The 27,877-nt window shown below is 38.7% G+C and overlaps 1 protein-coding gene across 4 annotated transcripts in view; it reads left to right on the plus strand.

Annotated features, from left to right (window-relative positions):
* Nucleotides 1-3,148: 3,148 nt before the first annotated feature.
* MYRIP (myosin VIIA and Rab interacting protein) overlaps nucleotides 3,149-27,877 on the plus strand; it is a 231,963-nt gene continuing 207,234 nt past the window's right edge. The window contains exons 1-3 of one of the 4 annotated variants that reach the window (XM_084511564.1): nucleotides 3,149-3,397; nucleotides 4,903-5,224; nucleotides 18,231-18,380. In XM_084511564.1, coding sequence (XP_084367690.1) covers nucleotides 18,271-18,380 — 110 coding nt within the window. In that variant the 5' untranslated portion in view covers nucleotides 3,149-3,397; nucleotides 4,903-5,224; nucleotides 18,231-18,270. Of the gene's footprint in view, nucleotides 3,398-4,902; nucleotides 5,225-5,262; nucleotides 5,528-5,783; nucleotides 5,947-6,102; nucleotides 6,294-18,230; nucleotides 18,381-27,877 lie in introns of those variants that run through there. The other 3 variants (XM_084511567.1, XM_084511565.1, XM_084511566.1) reach the window with 3 other exon arrangements.

The following is a 27,877-nucleotide window of genomic DNA, read 5'->3' on the forward strand; positions in this document are numbered from 1 at the left end:
ATTTCAAATAATTTCAAATAATGAAAAAGCTCCACTTATTTGAATATGAAGAGCATTTAGTATGTCTTTCTACGAAAAATAACCTACTTGACTGTAGTCTGGCTTTGGGCATCAAAGGTGGAAAAAAAAATCTACACTTAAATCAAATGAGCAGTTTGACACTGCTAGAGAATTGAACCAGTAGTCTAGGCAGTCAGGCAAAGAGTTTTTAAATGTTTTTGTTTTGACCCAAAATGTTACAGCCACCTGTTGATTCTGCTACAAAGAAACAAAACAAAATGAAACAAACAAACAAAAAAGGTAGAAAGAAAATACCTATAAGCACAGGAGGAACAATGAGGAGGAACTAATACTGGCTCCCATTTAGTTATTGTTTGACTCTGTGAAGTCAAAGCTGATTTAAGACTTAAGATAAATACAAATATTTTACAAATATTCTCCTGGCTAGCTGAAGACTTTTTTTTTTTTTTCCTTATTCTTCTCCTGGCCACCATGCAGCTTTTTCTCTCTCTCTTTTAAATTGTAAACAAAACAACGCTGAATTGTACAAAAGATTCTACCACACCCTCAGCGCCACTTTGCACAGGCTATAAATTAAGCTCCAAAGAAAAACTTCAGTGGCCCTCTTCCCCTGTGCTGCTGCTTGTCCCTGCATTGATGAGCAAGAGGGAGTTACTGCAGGAAAGGTGGGACTAACTGAAGATAAGGATGAGTATAACAAACCCCTGTGGATGTAGGACACTTGCCTTGTGTATTTCAGCCACCATCACAAAATGAAGTGCATTCTTCAGGGAAATTAGAGAACCCAGCACAACTTTCTAAGAAATTTCTTTTTCAGTTGCAGAAATGTAAGAGCTGAATCTTGTCATCTCCCTTACGCTGGCAGACATAAGGGAAGAGCATTAATGGAGCCTTCATTTCACTGCATGCAACATGTTCCCTCAAGACACCTTCAAGATTTCATTTATACACTCCATATGAATGAGGAAATCTACTGTAACAAAGGTACCATCAGCATTCTGTTCTCTTCCAAAACCTTTTTTCCCATTCTGATTCTTCTTTCCTATAATCATGGGTAGCTCTTACCACCATTTTTGTTGCTCTGCCATCTCTCTTGCTAACTGTGGAGGAATGGTTAAGTGAAATAGGACATGTTGATGTTGGGCAGTTAAGAGGCAATGGGCTAGTGAAGTACCGTACTCAACTCACATGAGTCTGGCACGTACGCAGCTGGCTGAGAGCCAATCAGGATCAAGGACACGATGCCCTTGAGCGATTGGGAAAGTCCCTAAGGCGGGACGGTGGCTAAAAGAAGGAGGAACAAACTGAAAAGAGCGGGAAATGTTAGCCAATGCTGAGCTTAGTTTTTGCAATATGTATGAGTTGATTATGTTCGAACTAGATAAAAGGCGACTGAGCTATCCATTAAAGTTGAAGTTCATTGTTCACTCATATTGAGCGTCTGTGTCTTCCTCCCGTCGACAACAGCTAACTCCTATTCTTGTTGTTAAGTCTTAGCTGACCACAGAGAAAAAACAAAATGACACCATCAAAACCACTCACCTCTTTACACCACTGCTGATCACAACAAATCATTTTGCTCTGTCAGTTACAGCTTGTCTCTTTCTGTTCTCATCCCAGTTTTGAGACTCTGGTATACTTGTTTCTTTTCAAAGTGTTACCTTGCCTAAGTTCTGCTGCTGGTTCAATAGGAAAACTTCTTCAAGCTGTCTTCTTTACTAAAATATATAATTTTAATTCTGTCTTCTCTCATCTTTTCTTTTTCTCTGTTCACACTCACACTGTGAGACTCATAGGGCAGGGAACATGACTGTGGGCATCTCTGAAGAAAAGCCATGGCAAAGTGCCCTATGAAAGTGTATGCTGTATGTATTATGTATTTTTAAAAATTTGTCTATTATTCTAAGCTCTTTCACTTTTTTCCCTATTTGCCCATGGCTTTACTTAAGCCCATGGAATTACTTAACTGGTTTAATTGAATTATCCTAGTACACTGTGTTGCATACTTTATAAAATTATTTGTATTTATGCAGTTCTTAGATACCATAAAGTAAAAGGTTACAATGGTATCCAAGTTATTACTATCAAATTATTGCTCACTATGTTTTACGGAAATACTTTGAGGTCTTAACAGATCTGTTGTAAGCAAGAGTGGCTTAATTACTTATTATTTTATTTATATTCTGCCCTGAGATAGCAATGGGCTATCAAAAATTCATAATTGGTCCCTGTGGCTGACACAGTGACTTGTCCCTGTCTAACAGGTACTGTCCCAATTCCAGTTTCCTTACTCTGTTTGCATAAGAAAGTCTACCTTTGTCACAAAGGCTGGGGACACTCAGAAAGCAAACTTTGCAAGTTTGGGACCCTTTTTCTTATTAGAGATATGAACAATGCCAGGAAGGCCAAAAACCTGGCCCCTGTCTCACTGAAATAAATGCAAATCAGAAAGTTCCTCTGAGGTCAGTGGTCACATGCTGGGCCACAGGTCAGGGCCAGATGCCAATACAGTTCCCTTTCAGTCCCTGAGTTTTTTCATAGGGGACACACAGGAAGAAGACTTTGCTCTGCTCCCAGCTCTTCTCTTCGTGTGGGATGGGGCAAGCTCCTCTTCCTGAATCCAGGAACTGAAGTGCCTTTCCCCTCCAGTTTAGACACAGCCTTTTGGTTTTCAGAACTCTTTGTATGCAATTATTTTTTTTTTTTTTTAATAATAATTTTTTTTTTTTTTCAGAAAAGATACCTTCCTACATGCCTGGAGTATTCTGTGATTGTCAACAAAGTCCTTTATATAATGCAGCGTGAATGCATTTGCTAACACCGTCTTTTTGCATCCCACTGTATATCCTCTGAGTGATACCAGTGCAAATTTTATTCCCTCCTAACCCCATTTATTTGCAGGTTTTGTTATAATCGTATGCTGTTCAACAAAAGATGGACAGCCTGTTGCTCAGGCAGTGCAGCTTGGGGATAGGCTCAGGAATAGTGTGTTGGTCACTGTGGCCCCATGTCCATGTGTAGCTTATGCCAACACCAAACATAGTTCAGAGCTTTCCAAGGAAAAAACAACAGTTTATTTCAATCTACATTTGGATTCCTTTTTTTTTTTCCTTATAAAAAAAGTGTCTGACAGGAGAAACTCACCACCAATAAAATACTTATTTTCTTGTGCTGCACCCCATTATTACTAGATAAACTATTTTTTACAAGATTTTTCCATGCTACAGCTTATACAGATAGCACTGTTGTACTACAACAGTGGTTGTTGTACTACAGATGCATACTGGGGGCTTTGACCACTTCTTCAGTCCTCTCCTTATGGAGGTTATTGTCACTCAAAAGATTGCATGACCTGCAACATAACTCAGTTGTGAAGGTAAGGAGAACTGGGAATTTCAGAGCTATAGAAAGTGATATAAACATACAGTGCATTCCCCTTTCCCTGATGACCACCTCATTGTTTCTGGTATCCCTTGTACCCTTCTATGCCCTGCTCCTCTTTACAGAATTCCCTCTCCTTATCTTCATGTTCCTTCAGTCAGTCATTCTGGGTGCAAAGGGGTGAAACACATTTTGCTCACAGGGCAAAATTCCCCTACTATCACTTGGACCTCATCTTTGGTTTCAGAGATTCTCTTCCTTAGAATTCTGTTTATTTTGTGTCCTTATTTAGATACATATTCTAATTAGTTAATGGCTGCATCTTATATGACTCTAGCAAAAGTCTGGTTTGCTCAGTTTCACTCATCAAACCCTTATAAATTTTTTGTATAAAGGTGAAAAGGTAATTTTATTCAGCAGGTGTTTTTCTTTTTTAACATGACTGACATCTATCAGAAAATGCTTGCTACCAATGCAGAGAAGTTGCTTTCTTTTGAAGTGTGAGACATCAAAACCAGTTTATGAAGACAAACAGGACATCCAACAGGCAGACAAAGAGAGAGGTCCAGCATACCAACCTAAGACTATTACAGTATTCCTTCACTTATGCTTTGCTTTTCTCTTCCCCTTCTCTTAGCTGCATTCTGTCAGTTAACGACTGGTTAAGTGTGGTGTAAGTTAATAACTTCCCAATGGATTAATGTATGGAGTGCATAGAAAAAACCTACTGGTTACTATGCTAGTAGGGAATATATGATCCTCTATTCTAACACTTTGCCTCCAGTGCAGTAGAACATGAAATAGTACAAGTTATAAACTTGCATGTATCTAATTGTACAATACTGAGGCGAGGGTGAAACATTATTCTTGAACTCAACATTAATATTGGCTTACTAGCATGAGTGTGAGGAGTAGTCACAGAGTTTCTCCTGTTTGATCTAATGGTTATATAGTCATGGGCATTATATTTAATTGATGTTAATGGCTGTTTTTAAAACATAGCTATTTCAGTGATTCAGCTAGAAGTATAAGATTGTAGATGGATTTCTACCCAGATATTTTTTCAATTATTAAAAAATGCTTGGTGCATGTTATTGATTACTATTCTGAAAAAGGCAATGACTGACCTTTAGTTTTAGTCAGTTCCTGATTTGTTCCCATGTCATATTGCTCCTGAAAAATGTTATTGTTGAAGATGATTGTTTCCTTTTCTATCTTTTATTCAAAGAAGTAACATTTTTCGTTGTTGTTTTTCTGCTTGGGAAATACCCAAATATGTACTTATTACATTTATGTTTGTGAAATACAAAACACTATTTGATGCAGAACAATTCCTGACATATTTTTACAAGCACTTTTGAAAATGAACGTGGTGTCAGTCTCACAGAGTGGCACTCACTTTACTAACATAGAAGTGTAAGTTAACATAGAAATAAATGTTTGATAAAACAGTCTGTTTATAATACAATGAAATTAATATAAACAAAAATATTCTCCTAGAAAATATTTTCCTTGAAAAACTGCCAAGATTAATTGAATACGTCTTGACAAAGCGCTTCAACTGAGATCAAATAAAAATGTACCTCGCAGTGAACAGCTGCAGCTATTTTAAAATGAAGTTAAGCAAGCATGAAGAACAGGGGTGAAAAATAACACCACAGGAAAAGCAATCAGCCCAATGCAGTGCAATCTGCAGTGATACCAGATGTGTAAAATGCACGGTCGCACTACAGCAGTGACGCACTGATCACTTGAATGGATGACGATGGCATATCTTCATTAGGATTCTCCAGAGCACCGAATCCCTACGGCAGTGCCTCTGGTTTGTACCTCTGGCCTCATTTTCAGAAGATACCTCCACGCACGGCCTGCGTGCGGTACTCACAGAAAGGCTCAAACAAGAACCACCTGGCAGCATCTGCTTGCCTTCCCCTGCTTTATTTGGCGAAGGAGCTCTCTCGCTGCGGGCAAGCCGCCAAGATGACCCTCTGCGGTCATCTCGAACGCCTGTTTGTGGCAGGACAGGGCAAGGGTTGAGAGACCACGCTACGGCACGGCCAGGATCGCTGCTGATCCCTGGGCACACGCTGGAGCTAGAGGGAAGGAACCTTGAGCAACCTGGAAGGTGGGCGCGGTGCGCGGATCCCCCAGCGATGCGGCTCACCGACCCCAGCAGTGCTGCGGCACTTGCGGGGACCCTCCCTGCCCCTCACTCGCGGCCTCCATCCCTGAACCCGGCACCCAGCCCCTCCCTGCGGCGCCCGCTCCCCCCCCTTAGCCCGGTCCCCCCGCCTCCACCCCGCCTCCCGCCCGGCCCCCGCCCGGCCATTGGCGGCGGCGGCGGCCGGGCAGGTGTCGGTGAGCCGCGCGGCCGCACAGCAGCAGCGGCTGCGGCTTCTCCCCGGAGTGGAGTGCCCGTGCCCGTGCCCGTGCCCGTGCCCGTGCCCGTGCCCGTGCCCGGCGATTCCCCATACCCCCCTACAGGGGTCCGCAGCCCCACCGACGTGGCACTGTGCCCGTGTTCCATCTTGCTGCAGCCCCCGGGTGAGTACCGCGGGGCCGGACGCCACCCCAGGGGTCTTTGCCACCGCCCTCCCTTCCTGCGGGCACCGGCGCTCGGGGATGCGCGTACAGGGAAGGAGCCGGCTCGATTGCATCGCCAGCCGGCTGTCCGCGGCGCTCTGCCGGCGGAACGGCTGCTGGAGCGCGGCGTTGTTGTTTTTGTTAACGGGGGATTTTACTCTTCGTTAACTTCTCCGGGAGCACCGACGGTGTGGGTGCGGCGCGGCGGGGGCGCTGTCCCTGCCTCCCCTCCCTGCCGGAGCATCGCGGGACTCCGCGCTGGTAATGTATGCCTCGGGGTGAAGAGCATGCGTTTTCCTAGTATCAAGGTCAGTTTATCGTAACTCCCGAGGAAAATACCATATGGCTTAGGCTGACTGTTTGTGGGGAATCTAATTAAGTAGGGCTACGTGGTATGCTGTGGTTTGTGTTGGGTTTCAGTTTAATGTAACCATGTTCGATCATAAAATGCCTTGGAATGCGCGTGCATCCCTCCTGAAGCATGTTCCCGGGAATGTTAGCCATGTCTGGCGATATATATGTTGACAGATGGTGGGTTTTAGCCTTATATGTACTGTTCCACTGTTTCCTGCTTTTCTGAAGATGTGGGTAGCTGTCATGCTCTGGAGCCTGGAGTTCTTTAGAATAGGCACAGCGAGGATTTGGGAATAAAGGGTTTTACTCATTCCTCTGATAACCCTTTTCTGGAAGGCTAGAGAGAGAAAGGAGGGAAAGATTGCTTGTTTCTTGTATTACCAGACGTTTCTCTGACTTTGAGGGAGCAGTCATCAGGCTAGACAGGTGTTTTGTTTTTTTCCACTCGCTTATTAATGGTGGTAGCGGTTCACTGTGAGTTGCATTGAAACCACTGACTCTGTCCCTGTGGCTAACTGTCAAACCATAGTGCTTGCTGGTCCCTTCTAGCTCTTCACGTAGCTCTGTTACAGCATCATCTGCTTGAGAAGGTTATCTTCTACCGGGTCTTTCAGCCTCCTGCTTTACCCATCATCACTCAGGTACCAGATTGAACACTCAGGCTTAAGGCATCAGTACATGTGTGCTGATACAAAAATGTATGCAGCAATTCCATAGCCTTCCTGTGGAATTTGTTAGATAGCTTGGCACAACGCATGCAGCAGACACAAACAGTAGAGTATCATTTTCAACAGCTGCAATACATGAATTGCCTGTGAGAACTCTCAGAAGTTGATTCCACCCCAGTTGCCCCCATGACGAGAGATGCTTCATGAAGAGCTCTGCCTCTGTTACAGGACTTGCATCTTGAAGCTGCTTCCGATTCATGTGACACAATACCACTCTAGAGCAAGACAAAAGCAAAACTAAAACTTCTATTTATTTTCCTGAGTTCGTTTCCTGCTTCCAGCCTAACCTGAAGAATATAGCTGAGTGTATTGACAGTTGATTACTCAACCAGGCTTTTTGGTTTTATAGGGTGTACCCAACTTTATGAGCATGGTAAGAATTCATCTTTCTGACTTCATAGTCGCAGTAAACAGAACACTTGAAGAACTTGTACTTAAACAAATAAAAAAGTCCCGAACAATGCTTGGCTGATGCTGAAGAAAGGCTGTATATACCAAAAGGGCTATTGTTCATAAACAGCACAACTGTATGACAATGTGACTCCTTTGTGTTGCTGCCAACATTAGCATGACCTATTGTTATCAGATTAGAAACTGCAATTTGGCAGTATAAACTGCCTTAACTTGCCCTCAGAGAGTTGGATAAGTAGAAAGAAACAAGTCAAGCAGAGATCCATTAAAACCATAGGGACAATTTTTCTCTTCAGGAAAACCCACTGATTGAGTGAACGAACTCAACTTTATGTAGAGTGCTGTATTTGCTTTTGTTTTGGGTCCACGTAGGTTAATTACTAAATAAATATGTAGAGATGATAAAGGCTTCCGGCTTACTACTGAACCGCTGAGACAGAAAATAAACCACCCTCAGCCTCAAGCTTTTTATATTTATAGATTTGGAACAGTGTACTTTCAGAAGAAGCTTATTGGACTTGAGGAGGATGGTAACTGCTGCATTGCAATGTGGAGGGAAGCACACTGCATTGTTGCTCAAATTATCAAGGAAATTTGACCTATATATAGTATAAACAGGAAATTTTGTAGAAGGGCTAAAGAAGATTTCAAGCCATGGTCTCATTTTATGCATATCTTTGTGAGATTGGGCAAAGATACATATCTCCAAACTTTATTGAGAGGAGACCTCAATTTGACACCTTGTATGTGACACCCACGCTATTAGGATCTGTCATTCATGTGATGTAAACTGGTGATTATGACCTGTTTGCTAGTTAACTTTCAGTAGAAATTTGTGTTACCATGTTTCTTTGTTTTTTAAGAATGCTTAAAAAAAAAAAAAAAAAAGACAGCATAGTATTTTTCTGTAACTTTATTTTCAGTAAATAAAGTTCTTCAAATTTCTATGTCCTGAAAACAAATGAATAAACACTGTAGTGGAAAGCAGCAATGAATCACCTAACAGCATTAGTGTAGTATTAGTAGAGTATAAGGACCATAATGTCTTGACTGGTCATAGCCTAACTTCAGCATTATTGTAAGCACAGGCTTTTAAATTCTTATAAATATTATTCTAGGAACACATTAATTTTCTGGGCCAATATGCATTACATTTCAACAGCAGGGCAATTCTGATTTCTTTATTTCTTATTTTTAAAATTTATTTCTGAAGAATGTTATGCTAACAAAAACCTTTGTTGTGCAAATTTGTACTGACCCACTAGCTCCTGAGCAAGTTCAAGGAAACAAGACTTCCTTTTACTTCCTATTACCTGTGTGCTTTTTTTTTTTTTTTTTTTTTTTTAACCTATTGATGGTCATAAAAGAAAAACTAACATTGATGTTTGGTGTTCAGATTATTGCAGTTATCTCCTGGTTGTTTTAAGATAAAATATTACTGCAAGAAATTAATTTTGGATTGTCCAATGCAAAGTACACCTTGAAATAAAATATTGCCTACTGAAGTGGATGAAAAAAACACTGTGGAGATTAATCTTTCAAATGAGATGTTTTCATTGGCATTGTCTGAAGTTGACTCATGGTAATCAATTAAGTAGTCTTTTTGACTTCTGCTGATGTTGGCTGGCAGGCAGGGAGGCTCTAGCTTGCCCTACCTGCTGAAGACCCAAGCTCAAGTTGTGCTGCACAGAACTTTTAGAACAGCAGTTCCAAAAAAATCTTCTGTTGCAGGGTAGCATCCAGAAACAAATATTGCTTGTTGATGGAGACAAATAAGCAGGTAACTGACTCGATCCAGAAACTGGCTGCATTAAGTCTGTTCAAAGGGTGCTGAGGTAGTTTACTGTAGGAAATGAGACATGAGTCTCTTGTTGTTGCAGTCTGAAATGTAGAGCCTTGTGCAAAGGTTGTTGAAGTCCATTACGTTCCTACTGGTTTGAATAAGTCCTGAAGCCAGGAAAACACCTGAAATCGTTGTATGCTTTTCTTCTTTAATAACAAAACACTCCCTTACCAACACTGTCAGCCCTCTTGCATGCAGAATATGTAGATCTGCTGTTGTAATCTAACTTTCTGTTCCTGGAGAAGACAGGACATAATCTGTTGTTTTTCTTCTGGAAGGAAAAGAAAGCAAAACATGTTTACAGCTTGAGGAGTAAATTATCTGTTCTGCTCTTGCAATGAGGTGTTTTATCATCTCTGAAACTAATACAAGAAGAACTTCTTTGCTTATTAGGCATTACCTCTGATACAGAAGGTCACTTTAACACAATTTTCTTCTCTCCCTTTTTGGGCTGTGTGAACAGGATGCTGTGGCACAATGCAGTTCAAATAGAAAAGTGCTGGTGGGTTGTGCCATTATTGCTAATTGCTGTGGTATGGATGCTCAGCATATGATTTAAGTGCTGTTGACAGACATATAGGTAATACTGTCCTGGAATACCTCAAGTTGCACAGCATGTGTTCTTTTCTAACCATTGTAAATCTTGCAAGAGGTTTATTCCATGCCCCTCTGCCAAGAGAACCGATCCCTCCCCCCTTCACTGGTCATCCCCAAGACTGCTTAGCGTGCCATTCTTTCAACACTGACAACTAGCAGTCCTAAGTGCTTTGACATCTGTATGACAGACCACAAGTAGGCTTTAAGTTAAAAACTCTTGTGGATGAATTGGAACAACACCAGATTTTAAAAGCAATTGAAAGAGCTTTCAGGAGGATTCTAAAAGATATACTTTGGCTTCTACAATCTATTTCAGGTTTGATCTAAAAGTCAGTGCCAAAACTTGTCTGTATGTTGATTAACAAAAGAATAAAAGTAATAGATTGAGTCCCAAATCATGAAGAAACCAATTCAGCTCTAGAGGAAGGTCAGGCTGATTATCCTTCCACCTTCCCCTTTCTATTCTAACATTTAATGATGAGGCTTTAGATTCCTCTTCCAAGTTAGTAGTTAATATCACAGTTCAAAAAGAGGGCAATCAATGGAGGAAATACTGTGGGCTTGGATTTTATGTGTGATTAAGTGGTCTGCACCTCTTTTGTAGAAATATGCTATGTAGTTGTGGTAGCTGAAAAATACCTAAGAATATGCTTTCAATTGGAAAACTGGTGTCAATGTTTTATCAAGGTCCATAAGACCCATGAAGGATACTGGATAACCTAAAAATTTGGAGAAGCTAACATAGGGGACTAGAAACTGTAATTTTCTAGGTATTTGAAAAGCTGGTGCTCATGTAGAAGTATGCTTTTTCAGTGTACTGGTAATGCTGCTTACAATTTTGAGAGTAGACCTTGATAAAGGGAAAAATAAAAAAAAAAAAAGGGAGGGGTGGGGGGAGTAAAAGAGAAAAAAAGCAATTTAATTGGGTATAGAGGTATCCCAGCTTGCCCCTAAAGGTGGTGGCTTAATAATGTGATTGTTAAGTTGACCAGATAATAGTCACTGTGACACCCAAGAAGGATGGAATAAAGGTGTCTATGTGCTGTCTGGTTGATTCTCTAAGCATGTAAGAGGATGAACACTTTTGGTTCCCTAATCTAAAGAAACAGCATGGCTACTCCAGTTTGGAGTCAAATATGAGTGAGCCAGAAGTCAAAACATGACTGTGAAGTTGGTCTTTGACTCCAGCAAATGCCTGACTGGGTCTTATACTTGAATGTAAATGTTCTTTGTTTGTATAAACTTGAGAAGTTCGGGCTTGTACTTTCTGGCCAGACAACAGGGTAATTCCACATTGTGCCATGTTAATGTGTAAGAGTAGCCAAGCTCACGTCCAAAGCCAATGTCTCTTCTACTCCACGCTGTGCTTAGGTCCCAGTGTCAAATCTGTGGTGACAAACTAAACCATTAATGCTCCCACCTGAAAGATTAACCCAGCCTCCAGTTCAGTTTTCAGAGGCTCTTTACAGCTCTGGTTTTATTTTACTCTTGTTTTATATCTCTTAACAAATGTTTATCTAAAAAATTCAAAGACAGCCTGCTTCTGAAAACCTTTTTTCCACGTGTGGTGCATAAGTTATGTGTCGACCAACTGCAGCTCATCACCAAGTCTCAGTGAACTGGGACATGTGGCTTTACAGATGTCACTCTTTGCTCTGCCATAACTCTTAGCATTCTTGTTTGCTCTAGCATAAATCAGGGCTAGAAGCACTTTGCAGGTGTCAGGGTGAATGCAGAAGGCACAGCCTTATGATGTGTTTTTTTGTTGTTGTTATTTTTTTACTTTGTTCATTTACTTGCTAATCTGTAAAATGCAGTAATTTGCAGTGGGTTTTCCTGTTAGTGGTTTGAATTAGTCATGATTTACTGTATTAAATTTGTTTTCACATCTGGCACTATTAGAGAACACCGTATTACTGTGGCAGCTGCTGCTGGAAGTATTTTCTTACCCCTGAAAACCCAAATTTCTGATTCCAGTCCTACAAAAAGATTCTCTCAGTCAAAGATCAGTTCTTGGTTAAAATTTAAGGATATTCAAATGAATGATATTTAGTAAGAGGGGTGTAAGGTGTCAGTTAAAATAACATATGGTGTGGGGGCAAAATCCATTTTATCATGTAGGATATTCATAGTATACCTGTGGTGTGTTTATTGGTTGGTCTAGATATTTTGGTAGTGAACAATACACTTAATTGTTTACTTTTGTAACTTATATAGGTTTCAAGTTATGATGAGATTCATAATTTATTATAATGATGTTCCTGTTTTATTAAAATGCAAAATTAAATTCCTATGCAGATATGAAATGTGTGGTGCTTCCAGAGCTGTTTGAGGTCTTACAAAAGCTTCACTTTTCCTTTCAGTGTTTCCTTCCCTAGATTAAAGTTATGAATAAATCAGATCAGAGATCTTACCACTGCCTTATATAGTAACGATGGTTTGGTATCTTGAACTTACAAGAATTGCCTTCATGGATCTATGCTTTCTTGGCTAGCTTATTGATTTTTTTTTCTGTAGGTTGCTCGTCTGTATCTGTTTTTTGAAATAGTGATTTCTGTGGTACTAGAGAAAGTGTTTAACTTTAAATTATGTTTTTCACGTGCCACTCTCCAGCTTATATGGTATTGGACCTTCTTTATCATTCAGTTTCCTTAGGCCTTCCAGAAGATGGGATGTTAGCATCTGAAACACGGATCTGCACGGGGATATTCTGACTTGTGTTCTCTCATATGCCTTTCTTCATGAATGAATTTTATATTACTTTTTGCAGAGTTAAAAGCATACAAGGTGGCAAATGCTTCTGTTTAACCTCTCAAGATTAGATATTTATTTCCCTCCCTGTGGAAGAGTATCTATTTGAACATTCCTTGGCTCAATGTGGCATTGAACCTGAGCCTTTTTCCACGTATTACTGTCACACAGATAAGGCAAATTCTCGCATCTTCTCTGTCTGTCTTTTAAAACAAGATACAAACTCCCATCAGTTCTCTGAAGGAACAAAGGAGGATCTACTCTTTCTTTCATCTCCCTGCGATCTCTGTAGCTCACTGCATGGCCATTGATTGTGTGATGCTGAGACTGACAGGTGTCATGGGAGGAGGTTGTGGCATGCATGGTGCAACCCAGGTGGGTAAGTGCATTTCTGCAGTCCTCACTCTAATGCTAATGCTCAGGAGAGAGACAGGAATGTAAATGAGCTGTTTGTTTAGTATTTTTCTCTTGTTAGGTCAAGCTTAGAAAGTGCAGTGTGAAGAGCTGTGTGCTGGTTGTGTTTGTGTGTGCGTGCCCTCATGTGGGTTTTGGTGGGAGGGTAGAAGAAAGGAAACAGCCCCGTTGAGCAGCCTGCTGTTCTCTGTGCAGGGAGCTTAGGGTCCCACTGTGTGGGTCAGGCACCCAGCAGGAAGCTCTTGCTGTCTCCTGCGTAGAGCTGTACAAACATCTAAATGTGTTGGGCTCTTTGAGACCAGTTGCATGCCCTACCTAACTCCGCATGCTGGCTTTCTCCCAGACCTGTGGTTATTCACCTGGGGCTTGTTGACAGTCCGTTAGGGTAATGAGCTGCATTCCATGCTTTGCATGGAAGGCATGAGGAAGAGAGGCCAATCATCTAAGGAACAATTGTGTCTCAGCGCATTACTGCTCCAATTTTGTCTTTCTTGCTAAGCTGTCTTCCTCGTTTTGGGAAAAGTAACAATCTGTCTCTCACAGTCAGAATGCTGACAGACTGATCATCACTACTACACACTCTTTCATAAGACAGTTGCTGCTAACTAGAGAAAATAAGGCTGAATGTTGTTTGCCTAAATTTAACATAAACAGTGGAAGATGAGACTGAAGTGAAATGAGAGTATACAGGAACTAGAAAGCAAATGACAGTGAAATACATGCTAAAAATATATGCCAGGAGAGCTGTGTCTTTCTCAAGTGTAGGGCCACATCTTGGATCAGTCTCTCCTTTAGAAGTTCACTGTTGCCAGTGAGAAGATTATTCTGGTCAAGGAATTTGGCTGTTATATCACATTTGAATTTCCACTGGTGTTTATGCTTGTGTATCAGCTGTAGGCTTGGTTCATAGGTATAAAATGACCATGATTTATTATGAAGATTATCTTTTTTGTAATGGCATTCATCTTTTCTTTTAATCCGTTGAATGTAGATGACAGAAATGAAGTCATCCAATTTAATATTTGGTCTTCATCTTGTAAAAACATTTCTTTACTATTTAAACAAAGTAGTTTTCTAGTTTTTAGAAACAGTTTAATATGCTGTGTTCTGCCTTTGTCTGGCTCTTGCCTACAGGTGAGAGATGCCAGTCTTTTTAAAATAAAATGTGATTTTAGTAGACCTTTTGTACTTCATATTCAGTACTTAAGCTAATGTAAGATACGGGAGCAAGAAGAATATGAAACTCCTATTTATTTCGTAAAAAGGTTGACATATAGAAACACACAGTGCTAACCTTTGACCTTTAAGATTTACTATTTCCCTTACTATAGTATGTTCCAGTACTCTTAAACAAATTACACACAGTTATAGTGATAACTTGCATTAATAGGGAACACTTCTAGGAGGAAACAAAAGAACTTCGTGGTTCTTTTCAAAACCTGCTGCTTTACCCCTATCCCCAGTGAAACAAACCTAACATTGCTCAGGGACTTGCAAGTTCTTCAGTCATCTAAATAATCTCATGTAAGATTACTGCAAGGCTGAAAGGAAGATAATTTTTTAGCTTGGTTATAGACCAGGAAATACGTGCAGTAAATCTGAGTTAAAATCATTTTGGACATAAAGAATAACATCCTCTTTCATGAGATCTTTGTTTTATGTCTGATTTAAGCTGTGGCACACCAGATACAAGTCCTCATGTTGAAGTCAGCTTGACCATACTTTATTTTTCAGCTGAAGAGGTGGCTTTGTATTTCCAATGAGTTTGTTTTCCCATCTCATTATTTTGGGACATTAGTTTGTTTCCAGTGAAAAGGAAAGAATATTCCTAGTGCTGTTTACTGCAGCATCTAGACTTTATTGGAGTCTTAAAAAATTAAGAAATTTCTGATCAATTCTGATTATGCCTCATCTTAGGTTTAATGATGTACTAGCTGTTGTTGAAGTGACTTTGGACAGTAGTGTTCTTTAAATGATTTCTTTTGGATAAAGTCTGTTTTGCTCAATTGTGTTGAGATAATTCCAAAACCAAGAACTTCCTTACACTTTCAACACCTGGGGCTTATTTTTGTCAGCAAATAAAGTGTGTGCCATAATATGCTTTAGATGTTATATATTGTAGGACATTTACATTGTCAGCAAAAGGTTATTATACTACATTTGTTTCAATGTTATTACTTCTTTGGGACGTACATTAAACAAAACTTTTAATATGATTATTTTAAATATGGACTAAAGTGAAGGATCTCTGCTGTGTAGAAAGTGCTTGTCTTCTGTCTTGTACATGTTAAATGGTCAAAATCTTCACCTTTAGGGTTAGAAAAAAGATTTCTTATGGTTCTAGAAGGCTTCTGCAGAAACTGACATAATGCCCAACTATAATGACAAGACAGATTGAGTAGGATTACTTAAGTCCCAACAGTCTACTGTTGTCAGGACTCATAAAGATGTGTCGATTGGTGACAGAGTCAAAGATATAATTGCTAGCATGCAACTTCACAATTTTCTACCTAGAAAAATACCTGAAGTAGTAAAGTAGCTGAGCAAAGTAGGAAAGCTCTAGTGTTCAGTTTGGTGAACTCTAAAACTGAGAACAGGCGAGGGAAAGGTATTTTATGTGAAATACTTCAGTTGCAAGTAGCTGGGTTGAATGAGTTTATGAGATTGGCTCCTCCAGTATCACATTTTATTAATGCATAGGAACAACATCTCAAATCAAAAAGGATACTGCATTGTCAAATTGCTTGAAATCTCAATGCAAATTTGCTCGTAAGTGGAATATGTAGGGCATTCTTGTCTGCAGTGCCAGGGTATTGGAGGGATGTCTTCCAGATGCACACTGTAAGCCCCCTTGAAACATCTCTTCTCCAGGCTGAACAGTCCTGGCACTCCAACCTCTCCTCTCATGTAGGGTGCTTCAGCCCTTCACCGTCTCTGCGGCTATGTGCTGAGTTTGTGCCAATAAGTCCCTATCTTGCTTGTGCTTGGAAGCCCAGAAGTGAACACAGTGTCCAGCTGCAGCCTTGCTAGTGTGGATTTCTTCACTGCAGCATTAAAGTAAAACAGGTATCTCTGTTCTACAATAATCACTATGGCCATTTGTATAATTAACTTTGTAATTTGTCTCTCTGCCATACATAGGATCTGTTTAAAAAAAAAAAGGGGGGGGGGGGAAGGTGGTTTGTGGGTTTTTCCTCCCACCCTCATGTAATGCTAATCTTCTGCTGACTGCAACCCCAAGCAATTTAGCTCTCATATAAGTGACTAGGAAATGTGTTACTTGTCTTCATTTCTTGTGTTGATGCCCTTGTCTGTCTTAAAATGCAGAAATGTTATTTGCACTTCTTAAAAACATTTTATTTTTATTTTATTGTTTGTTTAGAAGGGGATAATTTCAAGAAATGTTTTCAATGTGGAAGTTTTAATTAGATTTAAACCAGACTGTAAGTAGTATTGAGTTTAGAGTATAATACAAACAATACACAATCAAGTATTGTAAGCCTAGGCTTTTTTGTTACAATGTGTTAATTTGTTGAGAAGAAGTTTTCTAGGGAATTATATTATTCACTGTAATTTCTCTGAGTTTTGAACTTTTGAATTCAAACTGATATTTAGTAAAGAAGTACTAGTAATGAAGGCAAACATCTGAACAGCCTCATTCAAGTAATTTCAATTAAGACTAGAAGTTATTTTAGGCTGAGAAACTATTTGGTGGGACTTGTTTTCCTGGTAACTCTTTCTATAGAGAGTTTGCCATTGTATATTTCCATTGCATAATCTGGATCTACTGAAAAAGATATTTGAGCATTGTTTATAAATATTTATATACTCCTGTGATACTCCTAGATTAGAGGTGATTTGACAATGTGAAGAAAAATAATTTCCTGGAGGAAACAAAACAAAGCAAAAAACAAGTTCTTTAGAGGTTAATGGCATATTGGGATGCAGACTGAGTCTTCTATTTACATACTGATTTTCATGTGTTTTATTTATAGTATCTGATAATTCTAAATAGACTTGAGATCAAGTCCTCGCCAACCCATAGAAATCAGAGGTAGAGGGGCTGCACATGTATCGCAGAACTTAGGTGTAAATTTTCCCCATCTAATATATGTTGGCAGTCAGCAGTGACAGGTAAATCAAAGACTGCTAGTCTGTACCAGTAGACTATATTTTGTATATATCACTTTATTATTTGGAACACTTACTTGATGCTAAGTAATATTTACCTCTTTGGTACAGTATAAGAACTTTTATATTTAATTATTATATATATTATATTGTGAGGAACTCATAAAAGAACTATGAAAACTGTGCTGTTTCTGAAACTGTAACTTAATGTGGAGATGGATACCTTTATGATTACTCAAATAACTCTATAAATCAAATTGTAGAAATTAATTCTTAGAGCTGAATTTACTAATTTTCAACACAATTAGATCATGAGAAAATAAATTAGAACAAATTGATGATAATTCATTAATTCATAAATGGACTAAAGCTCTAATTAAAATTTCGTAATACCTTCTATTCACACATAACATTGACCACTATTTTATCCAGTTGCCTTTCACAGGAAGGGGAAATAATGATACTATGGTGCTAGGTACATCTAAATCTTTCCAGTAGCTCTGGGAAAAGTGTTTGAAATATCTACACTTACTCTTTTTTTTTTTTTTTTTTTTTTTTTATGGTGTTTTAAAATAATTCCTGATCCTTGGTAGTACAAAACACTTGTGATTGCTATAGAATAATTTGTTCTTGGTTCATGCGCAGCTTCAGGGGTTGCATTTTGCAAACAGTTTTGCAAACTGCTGACATAAAATCTTAAGAAATTTCTAAACCTAATTTCAGTTCAGTCATTTTAATGTATTTCTCATTGAGGGCAATATTACAGTCTTCTTTCAATATTTAATATCACAAATAATAGATCTCTTGCATTTCATTTTAAAGTTGAGGGTGATTACTTTCAACACATGGGATGTTAAAAAAAAAAAAAAACAGTTCTGCAGTGAATCATTTTCTTCTCTAATATTTATGGCAGAAACTTTGTGTTGCACAAAGTTGTACCTGTGATTTTAACACACTCGGGAAAAATATCAGTACTTTCAATTTATGTTGTGTTTTGTTGCTGGTTTTGTTTTCAGATATTCCTCATAGTTGTTCACATCCAGTGCAGAGTATATAATGGGGAGAAAACTGGATCTTTCTGGCTTGACTGATGAAGAAGCTGAGCATGTGCTGCAGGTGGTTCAGCGAGATTTTAGCCTTCGTAAGAAAGAAGAAGAAAGGCTGAGGTAAGATTTAAAACATGGTTAGAATTATTAGTTGTTCTGGACCATTACAACCTGTTCTGTGGAGAAGCTGGAGAACATAGCTGTTTTGGCATGCTTTTCTTCTATTCAGATACTTTGTCTATATGCAAACATCTGAAGGTGAAGAAACTCAACCCATCTCTTTCCCCAGAAATAAACAGTAGGGTGCTATCCATTATACTGATAACTTAACTTTGCTTTCAGTAAACACAAAAGGATTGCAAGCAGAAACAACCCAAAAGAAAGTAAATGAAACTTATTGCAAGGTAGCTTTTTAGGCCCTGGAACTTCAGTGCGTGACAAAGGGGGCTACTGGCGGAGACAGGAATTGGATGCATTACTTTTCCTGTAGTTTCAACAATATATTCTTGAATTCTCTTTTTTGTTTAATACCTTCTTTGAACACATCGTGGTATTCTATATTTTAGTTAGCAAATACACATTCTCTAATACTACTAATCACAGATACCTGCTTCTTTATTATATACCACCATTCTGAAGTCAGCAGAGCAGGAAGATGACTGAAATTAATGTGAAACTAGGTGAATATGTTATGTGCAATGGTGAATTGAGGGAAATCCTCTCTTTGTTATGTATTTTCTATTATTTTCTGAAACTACTTGGTACATCAGTAACAAGAGAAGACTTGCATCATAGGCCTGATTAATTTTCAGTGTGCTGTAAGACTTCTTGCTTGGATTGGTAGTGCAAGCTTGCTGCTGGGAAGAAAGACTGGATGAAGAAGGCATTCAGAAGGGTTTTCTTGTCTGTTTTGTCATGGGTTGTACTTATTTATTTATTTATTTAAAATTTATGTATTTATTTTTTAGTCCTTCACAATAAAGCAGAGAGATATTATAGAGACAGGTTAAGGAGAGTGAGTACAGGGGCTTTCTCTTGCCTCATTTGTGTGACTTTTTTATCTTACCGGGAGCAAGCATACAGCAGCTAGCAAGCACTGGGCATCTTTCCTATTTTATACAACTAGATCCTCTAGTGAGAGAAGGACAGGGGAGGATGTAAGGCATGCCCACAGAAAGTTGATCAGAAAGCCTTGATAGATGGTCTTGCTTTGCTAGCAGGAGCTGAAGAGTCAAATAACATGCCACAGGAACTGAAGTTTATCTTTACTCCCAGCAGGTGCTTTTAAGGCAGCTGTTTCAGAGCTAGACACCAACGTCTTCTACAGCATTGCAATTGGTTACATGTTCATTTATTTTTATGTATTCTATAAACAAAATGATATAATGAATGTGTGGAGACAATTGCATATTTCTGTCTGAGTACTTTCATAGATGTGCTGCTAATCAAATTTGTGATCTTCCTAAAGCATAGGTAGTAGTTCAGAGCCTGGGGAAGTTTGACTTTATACATCTTTTGAGAAGAACTGAAGCAACACTGCAACTTCATGAGAGTTGAGTTTGAGGGGAGTCAAAGGCCTTTCTTGATTGTTTTTTTTGTTTGTTTGTTTGTTTGTTTTGGTCTTGTTTTTATATTTTTATGAATAAAACCTGTGCACACTGAAGTTCTCCTCCCAGTAATACAGTAATATAAATTTTGTCATCCTTCACATGGGTGCTATGTAAATACTGAAATGAAATAAAACATGCAAGAAGACACACTCATCATTTGCATTTTCTGCTGCAAAGCTGAGTTGTCTCTACAGTGAGAAATTTTAGTAGTGGTTCTCTAATTTAAATATTTCTCCTCACTTTGTGTTGGTGTTACCAGACTGGCTCCTGTATATTTTGTGGAGTAAAAAAAGTAAAAATAGTAAGATAACAATAAGATAACTGCATATAGTTAGTGATTAGTGTGGTTGATTTGTTATGCCTTGCTGTTTTCTGTCAGTGCAAGGTGGGTTTTTTTTGTTTGTTTGTTTTTTCTTTTGTTTTGTTTGTTTTGTTTTGTTTTATCCCCTGTGGCTCTCAGCCTGATATCAGATCAATAATATTTACTATTCTTTGTTGCTTGTTCACCCATAATCTTTCTATTTCAATTGTGATGGTTCTGTTCTTTGGCAGTAGTGCTATGTTTTTATTTACTTCAGTGTTGGTGTAATCATCCACAGTCACTGAGGCTAAAATTATAACACAGTCTTGTAAATAGATGGTCCTGGTTTTCTGTGAATCAGAAGTAGGCAAACCAGGCAGATCTGGCAAAATTAGGTGGGTGATCAGTTGGAGTTGCTTGGCATACATGCTCTTTACTGGGTTGTGGTAGTACAGCTTTGTGTACTTCACCTCTACCGTAGAAGCTCTACAGGCTACTACAGTTGGCTACTGGGATACTAATTATTATAATTTGCTTTTAGAGTAAATTTGCTGCACATGCTAGTGGTTTGTTTTCTCATGGACAATCTATTTTTAATCTTGTATTTCAGACTTCATGTATCTGAGTGAGCAAAGAGGAAGATTGGACTGTTATGAGGGTTGAACCTTTAATGTTTTGCTCTGTATGATTTCTGTGTCATGTCTGCAGTTTGCTTTTTGAAAAGAAACAGCACAGGAGAGCTTATTAGAGCTTAGAAAGCCAAATGTTTGTTTGTGAGATAGGCCTCTTTACACAAACAGTTGTGTAAATGAGATTGAATGCACTAGCAGTAAATGGAAACAAAAAGCAACAATCTTCCAGATCATCCAGGTGCACTATGGTCTCCTCCACTGTGGGCAAAATATATTCCCACATTGGTTTTGTTTTTACAGTACTGTTATATTTATCAATGTGCTAGCCCATTTGTTCCAGGTCAGGACTGCTGTGAAGTAAGAATGTTTTTAAAAGTAAAATAATAATTTACAAGAAAAAAGTGATGGATTTTCTTACTGCTTGGAGCAGTTCCTAACTTGTTATGTTTTGTCCATGTGGACAGATTGAAGGATAGGTGCTGCGCTGATACTGAATTTACTATTCAGAAGAACTGTAAAGGGGGAAAAAAGAAGGGTGGGAAAGCGGGCAGGGGTTGAAAGGGTTCAGTGAGGCAGGAAACTCAGTGCTGATACTCTACCTACTTTGCTTCAGAAGGCCATGGGCTAAGCCACATAAGCAGTATTTCTATAAACATTTAATGACAGAAGTTCCCATCCCCATATTGAATACTAAATCAGCTATGTGTGGGGTGGTATTTTCATGGTAAACTATGGAAACTTGCATGGGGCAGGGGTGGAAAATGTTTCTGTGGGGATGAGGGCATGGGTCTGCCTGGTTTAAACAACTGGTCTTAATCATCTGGGAAAACAGAATTACAAGGAAAAATTACTGACCTTCTGGTACCACATGGACATGTCGTCATGAGCATGTTAAGCAACTAGTACGTTACGTGGGGTCACCAGGACAGCATGAGAGGAGTGTTGTCAGTTGAATGTCACTCACAGGCAGAACACAGTGCCATGTTGTGCCTGATACTGTATGTCATAGCTAGCTGGTGAAAATCAGCTTTGCTGTTACAATGCAGTTACATTTTCAGCTGTGGTAAAGATGAATTTCACTAATCCATGATCAAATCTCCAGTATTGCTTTATTTGCAGAAAACATTACACATATGTGCTTACTGGAAGGCCTTCTATATTCTGGTTGTTCTGATCTCCTTTTACCCATAATTGGTAAGGGCCTAGAATAGAGCCTTGTGTGGAAGAAGATGAAACCTTTTAAATCAGGTGTTGCTTTTTTTTACATACTTTTTCCTCTCTGTCCCTTTCACACTGTAGCTCATTGGAGCATGAGTAGGGCTGTGAAGAGGCTTCTTAGGGTACAGATTCTCATACCTGACAAAACTGAGAAACCAGTTCGATGCTTTTTCTTGTGAGACTACAGTAGGCTTCAGTGTATGCACAGTATGTGTCATGGGTCTTGTAGTGGATAAAATATTATACTCCTCCTAACCTCTGTTAATAGAAATATTGTCCATATGAGTCATATCAAACAGGCAAAATACCAAGTTTGACATTTGGGTAGCTATCTGTTGATTCGGCTTATCAGTTCTTGTTCCTTCTTCCTGTGGCAGATCATCAAATACCTGAATAAAAACAAAACAAAGCTATCCTTCTTCCCTCCTCCCCTCCAGTCCAAACAAAGCCATTTTAAAGCTGTTTTCCTGGGGAGAGGGGAGTAGGAGATTGGTCTCGTCTTCTCCACAGGCTTCAGAGTTCCAGCAAGTGGACTGCTGATCAATACCTGTTGTCAGAAGGGATTTTCTAAGGTCAGTCTGCCTGCCCTTTGCCCCAGTGAACAGCATGGGCAGACCACAAAAAGCATTCCTGTCCAGAATTCTGATATTTTGTAGCAGGTAGTCACAGTTCTGCTTCCTGTGCCTGCTCATTAACTCCTCAAGGGATCTGGTGAAGGAGGCTGTAACATACCACTTCATATCTGTTTCTTCCCATTAGCTCCAAGAGCAAGGCCCCATGCAGTGCTAAGGAAAATGGTTAGCACTTATTTGTGGGCTGTCCTGACAAATGTGTTCTCTACTTATGGTTAAAAAAAAAAAGCTTGGAACAATTTAGTCCTTTGAGGAAGGATGATGATCTTTGCTATTCTCAAGTTAACACAGCTGCACACTTCTCCAATGCAAGGCTGTACTGAGCTGTCACAAGCTTAGCACTCATCTATCTAAATTTATTTTTGAGCACAATGAATGATTCATCAGAATTGTAGCTGCAACTTAATATGTTATTTTGCTACTGCTTTGGCTTTTAAGACAAAATTAAATATATCTAGGGTAGTACCACTGTTTCATGGACGTAAAGGTTCAGTAACGAGATTAAGAGCAAGACATTTTTATTTATAGATTATCACTAAATTTGCTACATAATGTTCCAAAATGCAAAGAAACCTTTTTTCTGAGGTAATGCAGGTTGACAGAGTCATCATTGACTTCATCTGTTTACTAGATGCTATATACTGTTATTTTGTAGCCCTCTCTAAACAGTGATACTTCATGTTTTAACAGAAATCCCTTAACAGTATTCTTGGGTCAGGATAAGTTGCTTATCAAGAAATAGTTAATGACCTGGATGAATTCTGAATAAAAGACAGATAATGGATAATGGTTGCGTTGGCTGCAATGTCAGTAAGGACTTTAAAATGCATTTAGAAACTGGCACTTGTCATTAATTTCAAGAAACATTGATCCCATGTGCTGCTTGCAGTCAAATTATGCTGTATTTGGAATTATGCAAGGAAGTAGGTATCTCAGCAGTGATACAACATGGCTGTTAATGTGCAGTGCAGCGGTGTTGAGTTGGGATTCTGCAGCTCTTCTTTCTGTGGTTTGCTCTAACAAAGCTCTAGCAGCTCCCTGCTCTAACAGCTGATGGTCCTAGTTCAAAGAGCAGATTGGTTCCGCTGGCTCAGCAATGGTACCTGCTCCACCTACAATCAGAGAATGTGACTGCAGCTGACTGCAGGGTAGGATCTAGCCTGTGCTTTACTGAAGAGAAATCAGGGCTCTGGAAAGAGTCTAGAATTAGTAGCAAAGAGCTTTTAGTTGCTGAAGTTACAGGTTTAGGCCCATATTTATGTAGCCTAATTAAGAATTAAATACCACTGTATTTCTAAAAAGAGCAGCTTATGCATAAGTATCTCTAAAAGCAGCTTTGTACCACTCACTTGGACATGCTCACTTGTGCTCTCCATTGCTCTTGACTGTAGTGGTAGCCCACAATGTCTGTTGTTGTTATTTGAATGCCATTTGGTTGCACTAGGGAATGTGTGGCCAGAACTGCTCAACAAGCTGGCAAATACAGGACCTCATTCCCCAAGCTGTCTTTCTTGAATTTTGTGCCAAGTGTTTTAATACAGACAATTCCAAATGGGAATTTTGTATTCTGTTTTAATTGTGTTTACAAATGCAACTTTGTCTGAGAGGAAATGCTAGTGAACAAAGGGTGAATAAATATGAGATGATCTTTATGAAATGGTGCAAAAAGGAAGAAGCCTAATTTTAGTGAATTTTAGAGATGCTTGTTCGATCTGTGCCAAATTTGAATGGTCTGTTGGCATGCATTTAATAAAAAGAGAGTTTTTGCCAAGAGTTTATAAAATTTATTGCAAGCTTTTTGTGGTAATTTGGTCATTGTCACAGGTGATGACTAGTCAAATTAACAGCCATAGTTTAGCTAAAAGGAGTGAGCATGCCTAGTGGTAATGAATGGCAATAATGTAAAACCAATATTTAATCTTCAGTATCTTCTGTATGAGGAGTCTAAGGTGTTAAATGTAACTTAACATTAGGATTAATCTCTCACCTGAGCAGCCCTGCACTGGCAGGCAGGGATGTTCTCTTGAGTATGGAGTATTGTCTATATAATTTCTATACAATCTAATCATGGTGAAAATAGTTGTTGAAAATATTATATATTGTCTTTTGCAGAGAAAGTGTTTCAGGTTTTTTTTCTTAAGAAACAAGATTATTAATCTTTTTTATATGCTACTCAGCTTTTATTTATTGGAAACTTATTTATTAGAGCTCATTGTTAGTTCATGGGATAAATGCACAAATGTTCATGAGATAGTATATGGAATCTGATGAGGGAAGAGGTTGTTGAAGAAGTCACATAATCAGTGTTAAAGGTTTTAAGGATGGGTTATTCAAGGCTCTATCTGAATACCATCAGTTTCTAGATCCCGCTTTGGGCATGAAGATGAACCTTCTGGACCTCTTGAGTTCTGTCTCCCATTGTCCCCTGAACTCCAACCTTTTGATCCCATGGAGGTCTTTAAAAGATGTTTAGATGTAGATCTTAGTGATATGTTTTAGTGGAAGACCGGTTAGTGTTAGGTCAGAGGTTGGACTCGGTGATCTGGGAGGTCTCTTCCAACCTAGATGATTTGGTGATTCTGTGATCCTTTAGAGGTTACCTGGATCTGGGCAAACATTGTGTTGAAAGTTGAGCTTGTCTGCTGTGGGTTTGTCATCTGTTTATCTCTATACTGGAACAAAATGCTAATATGTGAACCAAAAATTATAATTTTCTAGTCTCCACTCAGCACTGCTGGGTGGATAATTTTCCTAAGAGAGGGAAAAACCCATCTTCTAGCATGTAATCACTGGGAACATTCAGCCTTTTGGTAAAGGAAACTTGTTTTCTTAGTAGAAAGATGGAAAGGTTGTCTGACCTCATGGACACTAAATGAAGCAGACTGCTGGAGAATAATTCTTCCAGTGAGATGCCTAATTTTTTTTGAGCAACCAGGGAGGTTATTAGAGAGATGCACCAAATAGCTTGATTAGTGTATGTGTTGGGCTATCTAAAGTAGTAAATAAGGTTTTATGAAAGGGAAATAAGTCACTTATACAGAATCTGATGTTCCTGAAGATGAAAACTGAAAAAGATAGTACTTGCAAAGATGACCTTCTGGGAAATCAGTTGTTACAGTGCTGGGGAGAATGTTGAAGAGCACATGTGTCAGGTCCCAGACAGCTGAATTTCAGGGCTTTTTTCCAGAGGAGGAAGTTCTGGACAAGGCATCTGCACTTTGGAAGGGTGATTAGATCCAAAGCTGGAAAAGCCAAATAAATACTGTGGAGTGGGGATCCAGCTACTGGATCCTCGTAACTTCATGGGCTTGTTTTTTATGATGTCTAATAACTGTTACTGTAGTGCATGAAATAAAATAGAGATTGCTGCTGCAATTACAGAAGTGATTAAAAGGCCTATATCTGGTGTAATGCATCAAGGTTCAGTGGATACATTGTATGAAACCTATGGTTTTTTTGAAGGAGTGTTTTTATCTAGTTCGGGGATAAAACCTGGATTTAAAAAAAAAAAAAAAAAAAGCTTTATGGGTCAAAGTCTTGTTCAACTTACAGTACTTATTTACACGGGACCTAAGTCTACTTTATTTGTTGGTTTCTCTATTCAGGTGTTACTATAGTAATAAAACTTTCAATATTTACTTAAGTTACAGTAAAATATAAATAAACATGAAAACAAGTGACACATATTGTAACTGATTACTTAATCTCCTTACTAGAATTCTTGATACATAAATGCTCAAAATCCATTTCCATGAAATGTTCACCAACTGGAAGCAGCAAGTACCAAGTTTAGTTGTGGAAGAAGTGGTATATTTAAAATGCATTTTTTTTGATGCTAGATGGGACTTTTTTTTTTTTTATGAGTTTCTATAGCAACATGTTGTAGACCTGTCCTGTGGCACATTAATCTGTTTATGGATCTGTCTGAAGCTGTATGGCTTCCTATCTTAAATATACTTGCCTTTGGTTTTCAAGAAAATCAGAAAGTGCTCATCATTATGAAGTTTGTCAATTTGAAATATTTATGAAACCATCATATCTGGAAAAGTAAAAGACTTCCCTCTACCTACAAAACAGTAACCATTCTTAAAAAGTACTTCCATATTTTAGAGATAATATATTTAAGGAAAGTAATATTGTCCTTAAAATGTATTCACTGATGTTTCAGTTCAGAGCAACTACTGTGGTGAATCAAGGGACAATCATTGCCTTTGTTAACTTTTATTTTTTGCAACAATTTGAACTTTTATTATTTTGTGATAAGACTCAAAGAATCTCCATTCTGTTGTTCATAGAAAAGCCCTGGTCTTTTCTTGTGGCCCATTCTTCTGCCTTTGGTTGACAGCAGAACCAAGAACACATGTAAGTAGTCGCCCAGGGAGATGTCAGAGTGGAAGAGACATGATGTTGAGTTGCTTTCATGCACTCAAATCAGAGTAGGGCTGTCTCCTCTTGACAGTGGTCTTAGCTGTGAAAAGATGAATTTTGAATATTTCTTAACATATCCTTTCCAAAGCCTATGAGTAACTGAAAGCCTGTCAGAATGTGCATGGCAAATAAATGAGTAGGGTGTAGAAGAAACACCTAAAGAAGGTAAAAACAGTGTATTAGAATGAGCGAAACAAGTGATTTATATCACTGTTCACTATGCTGAAGATTAGGGAGAGTGTGACAGGATCTTCCCCAAGGTATTGATCAGTGGAGGTGAAAGTGAATTTTAACAAATTTGACATGGTGACTTTGTTTTTGCCTAACACTTCATCCTTCAAGTTCTTTACAACTTTTAGTTGTCACATGCAGCTTCTTACTTAATGCTCTGTGTTAGAAATGAGCTTTGGAATGAATGGAACACCAGTTCTTAGAAACCTGTCCTGATTCTAGGAACCTATGTCATGAGAAGTTCATGGAAAGACAGCTGCTTTGGAAGTTAAAGTTTGATAGAACTGATCGATTCTTCACCATTCTACCACATTTCAAAATGAACTGTTACAAGCTGTGATCTGCTTGCTTTCCAGAAATCTCACAACATTTAGTTATGGGGAAGCTCAATTTTTATTGTTTGTAAACATGTTCTGTGTTTATGTGAGTTTGAAGGACTGCTAGACAACTTTGGGAACAGTACAGAGCTGACCAGAGTAAGGGGTATATTAAAGGGAGATTATCTTTTTTTTTTACAAATGGCAAAATTCTCAGCATTTTCTTTCTAAACAAAATTGGTGAATAT

The sequence above is a fragment of the Aythya ferina genome, assembly GCF_964211825.1.
Source record: "Aythya ferina genome assembly, chromosome: 2".
Lineage (NCBI taxonomy): Eukaryota > Metazoa > Chordata > Aves > Anseriformes > Anatidae > Aythya > Aythya ferina.